A 13,758-nucleotide genomic window follows, 5' to 3' on the forward strand; every position below is an offset into this window, starting at 1 on the left:
TCTGTTAGATTTGGGGTTTTACAACTTTTGATGTTGTTTTATATTACAAAATTTGTTAGGTATTTTTAATGTTTTTTTCAGAGTTGTGCTTCTTCGTTTCAAATAACTTAAGTATCTATCTGGTTGTATTGAACTTTGCAATTCGGAAAATCCTGATAAATTCAGCTATAAATCGGACCCACACCAATTGCCGTCTGCGATATATTTTTTTAAATATATCTTGGGCTTACTTTTTTAAATTAGATAGATACATTAATTAGGCGTCTTTTTAGGTATCGTTTGTAAAAATCTATGGATAAACGGCTAGGGTGTGTAGCCAAATCTTTGACCAAATCTTATAATGCCGCATTTACCGTAAAATTCCGTTACTTCCCAAATGTCATTTTACCGTTAAAAACTGATACAATTAAAAAATTCTGGTATTATTTCTAAAGAAAAAATTGTCTTATACCAACTCAGTATATGGATATGCATATATAATATAATATTATATATGTACTGTAGCAAAATTATTTATCTCAAATAAAAAAGTGATAGATGTATATTATCTGATACTTATGTACGAGTATATATAATATAATTTTATATATATTAATACAATTATACCGATTCGCCGCTGGAAAATTAGAAATACAATTGTTTTATCGATTGCTCCGACGATTACAAACCAACCCCACAGTCCTAAAAACCTTAGCAACGTAGGCTCGATATATTTTTTGTTATATTTGCCAAACATTTTGTGAGTGACAAAATATCATTTCAAATATTTTACATACGAATATATTTTTCTCAAAATAACATAACAATTGCAAAAAAATGTCGGACACTGATGACTTGGATTCGTGCGACTTTGCCAATGTTTCGGAAATGGAACCTCATCGGGCTCCTGAACCGGAACAATTGGCTATACTTCCTCCGAATCATCCGCTTCTGTACAAGTTTCAGCGATCGTTAAAAGATCACCTGTTACGTACTAAGCAAAAGTTAGAAAATGAAATTGCCGAAATTAAGTACCAAGTTAAGGCAAAGGAGAAACGACGGGAAGAGCAGGGCCTTACATTATATGATATGCAGCAAAAAATGGGTTTCCAAGAAGAACAGATTCAAGAAATATCTGCTGAAATCGATAGACACGTACAGAGCCGTCAAGTGGCAGAACTTGGAGTGAACACAGCTAAGAAAAATTACGAAGAAAAAGAAAAACTAACCAGATCTCAAAAAGCACTATATCATGAACGGATGGTGGAACTGGAAGATCTGCAATGTTTGGGTAGTAATATTAAAAAATGGGCCTTTGATGTAGAAGATGAAGTGAAAAATGCAAAACGTATTGTTAGTAGAGATGCTCAACTACAAAGACAGCTATCTCAGGAGAAACGCAAATCCGACATTCTATTTTATCGGTTAGATATGGAAGTTAAAAAAAGAGAAAGTGAGCTACAGTCCATTTGTGAAGAGGAAACAGCAATGAAGGATATAGTAAGCATTTTAAATATGAGTATAGCTGATGCCAATACTGATCTAGAGGTATTACAAAATGAGCATAAGCGCCTTTCTCAAGCTTGGAGCGAAGTTATTATAGCTATACAACTTCGAGATAAAATATTATTTCAAGTTCAGGACAATATGAGGTAAGGATAAAATAACTAATTTAATTACAAAAGCTTAATTTAAAATTTAACACTAGAAAACACAAAGAGTCAATAAAGCTAAATCTGGCCGGCATTGAAGCAATTAAGAAACAAATTGGAAAGGAAATGGATCTAAATAGAAAGCTTGAATCATTTAAGCAAAGGTTAGCCGATGATATGAGCTCTTTGCAACGTGACTGTAAGTTCATTTTAATTTCCGCTTTAATATGTAATGTTTTTTAATTGTCTGATATTAATTCAAACTGACGGATTGCTTTACTACTAAGACTAGATATTTGGTTTAATGCACTGCTAATACACTTTTACTCATAGAAAGTGCTACCGTTGAAAAGGTCTTTGAATTTCAGATCTGTATAACCATAATTTAAGATTTTATTAGTGTTAATCCCTTTATTATCCTTTTACGAGACCTCTAGTAGAATTGTCCGTCGGTGCCGGTGTACAAAACCAGCACGAGCTAAAAATGGGCAACAATCTAGTTTTGTTCGGAGTTTTAAATTCGAATTTAAATTAAATGAAAATATTTTCATATCTAACAACAAATTATTTCAGGTCAACAAGAAAACGAAACGCTTTTTCGGTTACAAGCTAAGCTGGATGAGCTACCAGACTTCTTAGGAAGTACTGAAGCCGATCTACAAGAAGCAATTCGTGATGGCAACAGATTATTCTCGGAAATTCGGAAACTTGACTATTCCTTGGAGAAGTACCACCAAAAAAAATTTCGAACTGAGGAAGCAATATTAAAGTTGGCGCAAGACCAACTTGTAGCGGATAAGGCTACTGCTTATAGATTGAAATTATTAAATAAGTCTCAAGAACGTCGTCGAAATATTGATTTATCATTTTCAAAGGTACAGAGTCAATTGGCGTCCTCTATGCTCGACGTGGAAAAACTAAGAAGTTCAGTTTTAAAAACTAAAACCCAAAATGATCTAATTACACAAAGTCTAAACCAATCTGAGTTTAAATCCAGCACTCTTGAGACAGAGCTAAAAAAAATGCACTCTAAAATTGAAGTTAAAATGAAATTATTTGAAAGACTCAGCAACAAAATAGAAAACATGCAAAAGTTATTTGGTGAAGCCTCTGGTAGCCCTACTGAACTAAAGGTAATATAGTATTTAAATGCTAAAAACTTTCTTTCTTTAAACAAACTTTACCAACTCCAGATAAAACAAATTGAAAAATCAATTCACGCTGGTGAACTGCAAATCCGTGAGCACCAACAATTTTGGATAATGCTGCAGAATCATTTTGTTAATTTGTCGCAAAAAAGAAATGACCAGCTTAATGAAATTCAAGTCACCCGCAAACGTAAGTCAAAATGGTACTTATACCCGTATACTATAAAATAAAAAAATGTTATATTGGTTCGTAAATCCTCGAAAACTTCTCCACCGATTGAGATCAAATTTGGTACATTTTGTGGAAGGGCAGTGTTTTTTACTGGGCATCGCTCCAGAGCGATTGAGAATCGCGGTGTTATTTTGTAGGGATATAATAGAAAAAGCTCACATTGTCACACGAGATACGACTAGAGCATGTTATGTGTGTGTTGTTGCGACAGCTTTGTTATTTTGTGCATACATAGGTCAGTCCAGTCACGGTCGAATGCTTGTGCGTCGTCTTGGAATAGTGCCGAACAATGGTCCCGTTGCTCAAATGCAGTACGTATCTTTGACATGATTCGGGCTACGTGCTTAATCGTCCGTGCTTATCTCGGAAGCGGAATTGCTGTGATTGTTGCTAGTTGAGATATATGGACTGATGAGCAGTAGGAAAACTTTGAAAGAAAAGCTTAAGTACGCTTTTTGGTCCGTCAATGGTCAATGAGACCCCGTTTGGGGTCCTTTTTTTATTTTTGCGATCGATTTGTACGTTAAGATTGCGTGTAGCGTCTTGAAGCTTCTGTGTTTTCACTATATCGTTCTGACTTTATATCTAGGTTCGTACAATGCTAGGCCTTTCCTAAGATCGACGAAATCATGGAAATGTTGGGTATCGGGTAATACATATGTATCGGCTAAAGTTTTTTATATTTATTTTTCTAAAAGCGATCACGGCCTTTTTTATATATGACCCAGGACGGATTGTCATTATGGCCGTTCTCAACAAACTCTGTTTCTGTGAGCTTTCGTAAGCTGGCGGGATGCGTATATGGTTCCGTACCAAAAAAGGACAGCGTTTTTGTTGAGGGTGAAAGTAACATGCTTTCATTTTGTTCTTTACTTGTATGCGCCAATCTGAAAGCCATCTCTCAATTAAAATTAATATAAAATATTATATTGGAATGTAAAACATTACTACACGAATGGGTCGAATGCCAAAAATTGGGTTGTCATGTATTGACTGGGAACAGTCAAATTGAGACATTTGCTTCATTTCTCTATACTGAATTATGCAAAGCGAAAACGTTACAATAACAAGTCGAGAGTGGCATAGAAAGACTTTTCGAAATTGATATTTATTTATCATTCACCACGGTGATTGGCATCGAGCTTTCTCTGTTTGAATAGTTTCTTAAGGGGTTCGGTCGTTTTCCCCAATGTTTTTCAATGTGAATAATGTTAATTTAAAGAAGATATAATCGTTTACACATTTATTAGTTGCCCAACAAAACTTCGGCGCACCGAAGTTGGCTCTTCTGAACTATTTATTTAATAGCAATAATATTTGTATTTTGCAGAATTATCTATTATAAAACAGAAGTCTCTTAAAATTGATCAGGAGCTGGAAATTTCTGAAAATAAGACTAAAGACTTGTGTATGTATATACATAAATATACATCGAAATTAGAATTGCTTAACGAAAAAATGTACAAGAAGAGAATACACCATGATATGGAGGAGACTGAGTTTGAACACGAGCAGACTGAGCTCAGCCAAAAACTAAAGGTATGCCTATGCTCCCAAATTTACTAGTATTTTCAACAAATTTATCGTTTACTTCTCATCAGGAGGCCGAGCTTGGAATATTAAAGTTGGAGGGGCTGATATCGGAACTACGAAACGAAATTGAACTTCACAAAGACTTAGTGATAGAGAAACATAGAGAGGCATTATCTTGGGAGTCAAAATATAAATTACTTGAAGAAACAATTCAATGGTCAAAGACAGAGCGCTCATTAAATAGTGAAATAGGCTCCATGAAAACTGAAATTCATCGTATGAATATAAGATATAGCCAACTGAAGCGGGCACAGGAAAGACTGGTTCAAGACTTAGAACATTGTGTTATGCACCGTGAACAAATTTTTGTTAATGCAACTATTAAGGAACATGTAAGGGAAAAAATATTAAAACTTCAAACCGCCTCTCAAACTCAAGTACGACTTGATGAGGTTAACAATAGAGCAGTTCTAATACATAATGAAATAGAATTTCTAACAGAAACTCGTTTAATAGAAGATGTCAATAAGATTGAGCGCATGATTTTCATGTTAAGAAGAATACAATCAGACCTGAATAACATTAATGAAGATGATATCAAGGTCAGAACTCAAATAGAGAATGCTCATTTGTCAAAGCATGCCAATTTAGAGCAAATTATTCGGAAACAGACTCGTGCTAAGGCTTATCGAAGGCTTAAACTGATGAAGTCACACCAAAGAATCGTTCGTTCGGAGATGACTATTGATCAGCTTTCCCAAAAACAGTCCGATATGAACAGCAAGCTTATGGAAATAATTCAAAACTTGATAATAGAATACCCCGAAAAAAAAATATTCTTCACAAAAATTATTCATATCCTGAAGGAATAAATATCATGCAAGGTTATCTAATAAAAATCGATTTTTAACACCAACATTATTTAAAATAATATAATCAGGTACCGAAGTTAGGTTATGTTATTAAAATCACAAAATAATAAATAAATTAAAATTTTGTTTGATAATCTTCGTTGATAATATTTATTTGTATTAATTATTGATATATGTTCAAGAGTAAATCTAAATTGTGACAAACAAAAATTGGTTTGTTTGTTGGTCCGGGTACTAGACTTGACTCTAGACAGATCGCGATTTTTTGATCATAGGCATAGAACATTTACCAAGTTTTTTTTAACTAACAGCGGACTTAGCTGGTTCATATATAACTTATGAAAAAACTCCTATTTTAAGGACCTGGACAAGTCCCATTTTATTGAAGGTGTTACAAACTTTGAGAAGTGTTGGACTAAGTGCATACGTAAACAATTTTTTATTGCCTACAGCTCTATTGGCCGAGACACTCTTTAGCCATATCGACCTTACCCCGCCAGTTAAAGTTATTATTTATTAGTTTACATTATTTAAGTCTTTCTTGAATTTTAGTAGGTCGCCCCTCCGATGGCCAGGAATACTTCTTAGGTGTTCGCGGACACCGTTATACCTACCATCGTTTACCAGGGGCTTCATCCTTCTAGTCTTCCGGTTCTAATGAGCGAGAGTGACCAACTGATATCGCGAAGTCCCCGCTGAACTGTGACCACGCACCAGCTCCTGGACTGTGACAGCCATGATGCCGCTGAGTCGACAATCTGGCGTCCCGTCCGAGGCAGCAGGGACCAGTGATGGACGGCGGAATTGTTGGTTCACGACCACGGGAAATAATATCGGCAACCGCCCATACATACGCCACCGTATCAAACACTGGGCTTCAGCTTCGAAAAGCGTAAGTGACTCAATACTTAATTGTGGATATATTTTAAAATTTAAAACTTCCTTCACAGAGGACTGATTTACCCTACACTTTGCCCCAAATCGAGTCGTATCCGAAAAAGCCAACGTCATCCTTCATCCAAGGCAAGGGCTACGTAATCTACTAGACTCTAGATAGACATCGTTGTTTTCAGGTTTAAGGATATACATACGCATCTATATATTTAGATGGATACAAATGTTTTCCACTTGCTTATTTATTTGTACTGAGCTAAGTTATGATAAATAAATCAAAATATCATCATTGCTGTATCCTGCACCGGTGAAACTATGCCGATTACAAACAAATAGCGGAGAAACTAAATATTTTGGACTGGGGAAAATGTCCTTGATCCTTGATAAATACTCCTTTAAATCAGGGACATTTGTTCCATCACAGGAAGCCATCGCACGCCTAAATCGCACGTTAAAACTAAATATGTATTGTTGGGGTGGTTTGAGTCCTTACCGAAGGATCACGGAAATTTGTCTGATCACTGGAGGACATGGTACGCCCCAATCGGGCCACAAACAAGAGGGAAAACAAGATTTATATATCTGGAGAAAATATCCTTGACCCTTGGTCCTTGATAAGGACTCCATCAGATCCGGGACATTTTTCCGAACACAGGACGCCGTCGCACGCCCAGATCGGCCCATAAAAAGTGGAGAAAATTAATATTTTTTATCCTTCATATCCTTTGTCCTTGAAGAGGACTTCATAAAATCAGGGACAATTTTCCGAACTCAGGAAGCCGTCGCACGTCCCTATAGGGCCTCAAATAACGGATTAAACTAGATATATATGTCTGTTGAAAATACCCTTGATCCTTTATCCTAGATAAGGACTCCATCAGATCAGGGATTTTATTCCGAACACTGGAAGCCGTCGCCCGTCCCGATCGGTTCACAAATAAGGGAGCAAACAAGATATATATGTCTGATCCTTGGTCCTTGAAAAGGACTTCATAAAATCAGGGACATTTTTCCGAGCACAGGAAGCCGTCGCACGCCCAGATCGGCCCATAAATAGCGGAGAAAATGAGTATTATTTATCCTTGATATCCTTGGTCCTTGAAAAGGACTTCATAAAATCATTTTTCCGAGCACAGGAAGCCGTCGCACGCCCAAATCGGCCCACAAATAACGGAGAAAACAAAGCAAAAATGGGCAAAAACTGGATGGGACACCAGGCCAACAGAAATCAGCAGAAGGTAACTGAATTTTTTTAAAAAAAATTTTGGTCCCCCAAAAGTATGCACCATTTTTTTGCAATTGCTACAGTTGCTTGCTGCTGATTTCTGTTCGCCTGGTATCCCATCCAGATTTTGGTCATTTCACGCGAGTTTTTTCTTTTGTACGGTGGCGCCCCTATATGCGATTTCTTGAACTACATTTTTAAAGCCAGCTATAAGCCCGTTTTGTTTTCTCCGTTGTTTGTGGGCCGATTTGGGCGTGCGACGGCTTTCTGTGTTCGGAAAAATGTCCCTGATTTAAAGGAGTCCTTATCAAGGATCAAGGACATTTTCCCCATTAAAAAATAATTAGTGTTCTCCCCTATTTGTGAACCGTTATGGGCGTGCCACGCCTTTTCTTATTCGGGATATTTTCCCCCATACAGGATACAGCGAGGATAATTTTTCAATCGTTTTATTCAATATAACTTAGCTTAGTAGAAATAAATCAGCAAGTGGAAATAATATCTAGTAACTAAATATATAGACGCGTATATCCTTAAACCTAACAACAATGATACCTATCTAGAGTCTAGTAGCCTGCGTTGCCCCTGTCTTGGTTGCCATAGTCAAAATCGTTGTTGTCGATGGCCAGGTCGAAGGATGACGTTGGCTTTTTCTGGGATACGATTCTGTCCGGCTGGCATACTTTGATAGGACTCCGTCTAGCGGGGAGAACTCGGATACGACACGATTTGGAGCAAAGCGTAGGTCAGTCCTCTGTGAAGGAAATTATATTTTAAAATATATCCACAATTAAGTATTGAGTCACTTACGCTTTTCGAAGCTGAAGCCCAGTGTTTGATACGGTGGCGTATGTATGGGCAGTTGCCGATATTATTTCCCGTGGACGTGAACCAACAATTCCGCCGTCCATCACTGGTCCCTGCTGCATCGGACGGGACGCCAGATTGTCGACTCAGCGGCATCATGGCTGTCACAGTCCAGGAGCAGGGGCGCGGTCACAGTTCAGCGGGGTCTTCGCGATATCAGTTGGTCACTCTCGCTCATAAGAACCGGATGGCTAGAGGGTTGAAGCCCCTGGTAAAGATGGTGGGCATAACGTTGTTCGCGAGCACCCAAGAAGTATTCCTAGCCATCGGAGGGGGACCTACTAAAATTAAGGAAAGACTTAAATACTGTAAATGTATAAATAATAATAATACCTGGCGCGGTCGCTATGTCAGGACCCTCTTGGTCCCAGCTGCTGGCGCGATGCAAGCGATCGTAGATGCCGGATCCAGCAAATTTAAAAAATACCTTTTTTATTTGATTGTCTAAAATAAAGAAACGTTAGTATGAATGGAATGTAAATGTGTATGGAATGTATGTTTCACAACGTACCCGAAAATAGAGAGCCACTACCGATTCGAAGAGAGCCAATAACCTATTCGAAGAAAGCAGTTCGCCATAATCGGTAGAGCTGCGCTCCAAAGACGTATTGTTTGAAAGTTAATGGAAAAAGTAAAATAAGTGATGCACGGAAGTACGATTTGCGAGATCAAAAATTAAAAAACCTGAGTATGGAAGATTCTATCCCCTATGGTCCTTAGTATATAAAAAGTGAGGAATAACATAATAACAGAACGATTAGATTACAAATTAATAGATTAAACTACACTCTACGAAAACGATGAATCTTAAAGAATTTTAAGGCAGTTTAAGTGATCTTGGTCTTTTTTACGTAAAAATTAGGGATAGTATGGATGTGCACCCTTCTTGCTGTCCTGTTTAGAAAAAGGGGGTGTAAGTGGGCGAAATTCGGCTCTTCGTCAGTATATTCACGGTATATTTTGAAAATGAAATGGTACATTTCGCCCAAATTGCAACGAAAAAATGAGTCTTCATTTTGAATGGGATATAAATAAAGGTATGCACAACTGCAAAAGCAGCCCAGGCAAATTGCAAGGGTAGCACGAACCTCACCTCGCCGTGTTTTGACCAACAATATGCCTTGAAGACAAAATCGCCTATTTGTACCAAGGTATATTATGAAAAAGGGGTGTTTTTACCTTTCATGCGTTGCATTTTCCTGGCCGTTTTGCCCGTTGTCCATACCCTCTTTTTCCTCCCATTGTGTAGAAAATGTGTAGTTTCCAAGTAGCAAATGAGCAAATGTAAACATTGAAATAATCTAAATCACAAAGCATTGAAAAATTCATATAAATACGTTTTCGCAAATAAACAAGAATATTTGACGGAGACTAATTGAAAGAAAGATCCCACAAAATGGAACGTAATAATGGGTAAAGTTAAATGGAACGAATAACTGCGTGATGCAAAACTAAGTGTGCTATTGTGATAAACGGGGAAATTTTGACGTGTGTGTTTGACGGCAAAAACTGTTTACATACATAGCCACATAGGTATATACATTTGTATGTATGTATGTTTTTTTTACTGTTTTCTTTCACAGACGCTACCCATATATACGCCGCCAAGGCAGTGGGCACAACAATTATCACCATCACCACAACAACAATGCAAATTCCACATCATCGACAGCAGGATCAACAAATGCAACACAATATTCCAATCATAGCATTAACAACTCTCCATCCGTGGGCATGAGTACGGGGGCACACAACAGTAATGCAATATATGCAGCGGCGGTACCGCCATCACAAAATGTGCCCATTTCCCAGCATGACGAATTGATTCGGTACATAAGGGAGGCTTGGAACAAGGTAAGCGTAAATCAAAGCAGAAGATTATATGGAATACTAAATTTTGACAATGGATTAAAGCTTCTGCCCGCCGGAGCTACTTTTAATAAATTCGGTTGCTCATCTTGCTTTGCAAACATTTCTTCTAATTCTTTCGACAGGTCTATGAGCAGGGCACACCTGTTTACCGCAACGAATCTGATAATCAATTAAAAAATTTCAAGCCATTTAATTTGGAGGAGTATTGGGGACAGCGTCTGGTCCAGAATATACACGTGACGACGACAAATGCCAGCGGACATCAGTAGACCGAGAATCGAAAAAAGGACGGTGGCTTGTGTTACATGGTAGTAATAAAAGAAATTAAAACCTGTGTGCCTATTCCGTTTTTTTACTTCTTCCCATGTTATTGAAATTCAAATCTACCACATTGTTTAAAACCTGCTTTGGACCATTTGTGTGTATACAGATTGATTAAAAACACTGCCAGCTGAAAGGCAAATTATGTATTGAATAAAACTATAATTGGTATAAAGATCGCCCTACATGTAGCATGCTATCTGCATTTATGTAAGTGTTGTGCGTTGTGCGCGCTTTTCAGTTGTCAAAAACAACAGTAATAAACAGTTAATTGCTAGGAAAATAATCGTGTTGTATGTTATTGAATAGGCGGCCGCTCGCTTAATCTCATCGCAGGTAAAAGTAAAATTGTTTATCAATAATTGAAACAGTACAATGGGAGCCACTAGGGTGTGGAGAATTTGCAGGAGGCGGAGTTGTGGAGGCACTGTGGCAGCTGTTTTGTTGTGGTGGTGCTTGTGATAATAGTGTGGTCCTGGCTGTTTTTTTTTGTTTGTTTGGGGATCTGTTGTTTTTGTAGGTGGCAGGCACACACCATTAGTCATATATATATTTACCTGGTGCGGGTGCTGCTTGATTGGTGCTGACACTGCGTGGATTCCGATGAACAGTCTTTCCATTTTCCAATTTGGCATACCTTTTTGTGGGCAACTAAAACACTGTAATTTTTTCTGCCAATTGAAAGCATCCTTAAATTTGAGTTTCCTTTTTTAACATTAAAGTAACAAATGAAAACGAAGCGAACACTGCTTTTTGTATTGAAGGGCATTTTGTAATTTATAAAATTATGTTTTATTTTTCGTTCACTGTTTACATGCCCGTTCTACTCCAAGCTTTTGTTGTTTAAACTGAAGCTTAGACCATTTTGCGCAACAGTCGGTTGATGTGGTCTTCACGGTTGCCGAAATCACCTCCGTTAACGTAGTGATTGGCCTTCTTGCGCCATCCACCGGTGGGGGTGTTTAGCTTAAACGGCCACAGGAAGTTGGAGGCGTACTTGAAATTGGGTCCAACGGTGAAAATCTCATGGACCAAATCCTCGACGCACTGAATATTGTGAGCCTGGCGCAGTTTGCGCTCAATCACAAAGTTGTCAGTGATGGGGACACGCTGACGGCTGTGCTTGACATAGCCGCGCTTGTAAATAAGCTCGCGCACCGACTTCAGGTTGGGGTAGCCCCAGGTGATGTAGGGCTCGGCAATACGCAGCATGTTGATGGTAGCCTTGTTCAACTTGATGAAGACACCATTGTTGATTTGGCGCAATCGGAACAGCTGCAAAACTTTGCGAACCTTGGGGGCAACCTTGTTGATACTGAAAGATAATTAAAGGTTATTAAATAAACAGTAGAATAATAAGCAAAACATTACATACCCACGGATACGCACGACAAATGCCAGCTTGGCCTCTGCGGGCACATAAAACTGGTTGCGCTTCTTGGCCAGGCGACGCAGCTTAATCTCACGCTGGTCAGATTTGATGTACTCATTCTGGTACTTTTCGGCACGGACCAGATTTTCCTTCTTGCGCAGCGCAATCACAGCGGCGCGCTTGAGACGACGCTTTGACTCAGCGGCACGTTTGCTGATTTGTTTCTTGCTGAATTTCAGCTTTGATTCCGGCACAGCCGGCAGCTTCTTTGCTGCAGGTTTCTTGACGACCGTAGCAGGCATCTGTTAATGACACAAAATAATTGCATTTAAACACAGTCTCTTTCAAATATTATGTATATTTCACAGAAAATATTACTAACCTCTTACTTGACACTGCACACGTTGGTAAAAGAAAGGGAAAGAAAGAGCGGAAGCATGTACTACGCCATGCTCCAAACGTCAAATTTCGATCAAAGCAACTCTGCCTTGCAGTGCTGTAAAATGATTCGCTAATGTAGAGTTGCATGGACGTGAAATATCAGTCATACGGCCACACTAGAAAACATCGATAAACGAACTCTTTTTACAGAATTACCTTCTCTAGAAACGTAGAAAAAATAGGATTGCGCGAATTTTTTTGTATTTTGTTTGATTTGCTTGCTTGCATTAACTTTGTTCGGTTCTGGTTTTATATTTCGTTTACAACACGTGCGGGACACCTAACACATAAAGAACCACGACATACTTGCGAACATAGCGTACTATTCGTGTAACCCAGCAAATTAACTCTGCCTTTATTTGCAATTCGACTGTAATGAGTTCTCCACAAAGTCCCGTTTACCGTACCCCAGTAGAACAAAAGCGACATGCTCAGGATGTGGCCAAAAGACACCGTACGGGCATGCCAAAACTGCGTGATATGTTGCGCGAGGTAATGTATAACCCTTTTCAGCTTTGCAACATGCACATTTACAGTATTCTCTCCTTGCAGAAGTACCGCAAACGTATTATAGAGACTCGCACAAGATTAGCAGATGCCAACCGCACAGTGCAATTGGTACGTGAATGCCAAAGACTCGAGAGCTATGTATATTGAATCATGGTTTTTCACAGGCTGAACTTAAAGAATTTCTTCGCACGGAGCTAAGCGAGTTTGACAAAGACTTGGAGTTGGAACAGAACATTCTGGACGAATTACTTTCTGATGTAAATGAATGGTATGCGTTGGGCGAACAAAATTTGGAAACGTACGTGGAATCAGATGCACCAATACAGCAAAATGTTCTGTGCCCTGTCTGCCTTATAAAACCATTGCAACGTCAGGAAACTGTCTACCGGTGTGAGTGCGGAATTCAGTTTGAGCATACATCTAACATGGAACAACTAGAGAAGAAAATACACCAGCAAATTGCATCACATGAAACTAAGTGTACTCAGGCACTGCGTTTCTTTATAGAGCCTTCCACCGGTCGCCTTTATAATATGTGTGGAAGTTGCGATTATTTCTCCTCCATTTAGTATATATTAAGATTAACTTTTCAGATGTCTGCGCCCAAGAACGTACATATTTAATACTAATGTTAATTCATATAAAAACAAGCAACTTAAATAGATTAAGGAGATCATATAGGAAAATCATTACCCTTTTTGTTTCTGGTCCAATTGATAAGTATTTTGGAACTGATCATAGATCATTTGGCCTATGACTCAAAAAATTGCTCCAGAATCTCAGTATCGGAGAAGCTTTTTCCAGTGCGCACGTGCAAGATCCCTCACGTCAGTGCAGCAT

The 13,758-nt window shown here is 38.4% G+C and overlaps 4 protein-coding genes and 1 long non-coding RNA gene across 7 annotated transcripts; 3 read left to right on the forward strand and 2 right to left on the reverse strand.

Moving 5' to 3' along the window:
* Nucleotides 1-608: 608 nt before the first annotated feature.
* l(2)41Ab (lethal (2) 41Ab) lies at nucleotides 609-5,460 on the forward strand. The gene is made up of 6 exons (XM_033379863.1): nucleotides 609-1,631; nucleotides 1,688-1,830; nucleotides 2,205-2,764; nucleotides 2,825-2,969; nucleotides 4,342-4,550; nucleotides 4,613-5,460. The coding sequence occupies exons 1-6, from the start codon at nucleotides 817-819 to the stop codon at nucleotides 5,414-5,416; spliced, it is 2,676 nt and encodes an 891-aa protein (XP_033235754.1). The 5' UTR covers nucleotides 609-816; the 3' UTR covers nucleotides 5,417-5,460.
* A 2,508-nt stretch (nucleotides 5,461-7,968) lies between these two features.
* Nucleotides 7,969-9,668, reverse strand: LOC26532878 (uncharacterized). Of its 3 annotated transcripts, XR_004469140.1 has the most exons (6): nucleotides 9,582-9,668; nucleotides 9,087-9,522; nucleotides 8,914-8,992; nucleotides 8,736-8,846; nucleotides 8,346-8,683; nucleotides 7,969-8,289 (listed from the first exon to the last, which is right to left on the reverse strand). It is a non-coding gene; the product is annotated as an uncharacterized lncRNA (long non-coding RNA). The 3 variants fall into 3 exon arrangements; XR_004469142.1 differs by lacking the exon at nucleotides 9,087-9,522 and having other exon boundaries at nucleotides 9,582-9,639; XR_004469141.1 differs by lacking the exon at nucleotides 9,582-9,668 and having other exon boundaries at nucleotides 9,284-9,518.
* Nucleotides 9,649-10,772, forward strand: LOC6903280 (transcription factor MafB). Its single transcript, XM_002132474.3, has 3 exons — nucleotides 9,649-9,815; nucleotides 9,986-10,256; nucleotides 10,397-10,772. The coding sequence occupies exons 1-3, from the start codon at nucleotides 9,799-9,801 to the stop codon at nucleotides 10,541-10,543; spliced, it is 435 nt and encodes a 144-aa protein (XP_002132510.1). The 5' UTR covers nucleotides 9,649-9,798; the 3' UTR covers nucleotides 10,544-10,772.
* A 573-nt stretch (nucleotides 10,773-11,345) lies between these two features.
* Nucleotides 11,346-12,485, reverse strand: RpL7 (ribosomal protein L7). Its single transcript, XM_001356263.4, has 3 exons — nucleotides 12,350-12,485; nucleotides 11,971-12,269; nucleotides 11,346-11,910 (listed from the first exon to the last, which is right to left on the reverse strand). The coding sequence occupies exons 2-3, from the start codon at nucleotides 12,267-12,269 to the stop codon at nucleotides 11,451-11,453; spliced, it is 759 nt and encodes a 252-aa protein (XP_001356299.1). The 5' UTR covers nucleotides 12,350-12,485; the 3' UTR covers nucleotides 11,346-11,450.
* A 63-nt stretch (nucleotides 12,486-12,548) lies between these two features.
* Ripalpha (RPA-interacting protein alpha) lies at nucleotides 12,549-13,604 on the forward strand. Its single transcript, XM_001356264.4, has 3 exons — nucleotides 12,549-12,900; nucleotides 12,961-13,026; nucleotides 13,083-13,604. The coding sequence occupies exons 1-3, from the start codon at nucleotides 12,784-12,786 to the stop codon at nucleotides 13,485-13,487; spliced, it is 588 nt and encodes a 195-aa protein (XP_001356300.2). The 5' UTR covers nucleotides 12,549-12,783; the 3' UTR covers nucleotides 13,488-13,604.
* The last annotated feature ends 154 nt before the right edge of the window (nucleotides 13,605-13,758 follow it).

This window comes from Drosophila pseudoobscura, chromosome 4, assembly GCF_009870125.1.
Source record: "Drosophila pseudoobscura strain MV-25-SWS-2005 chromosome 4, UCI_Dpse_MV25, whole genome shotgun sequence".
Taxonomy (NCBI): Eukaryota; Metazoa; Arthropoda; class Insecta; order Diptera; family Drosophilidae; genus Drosophila; species Drosophila pseudoobscura.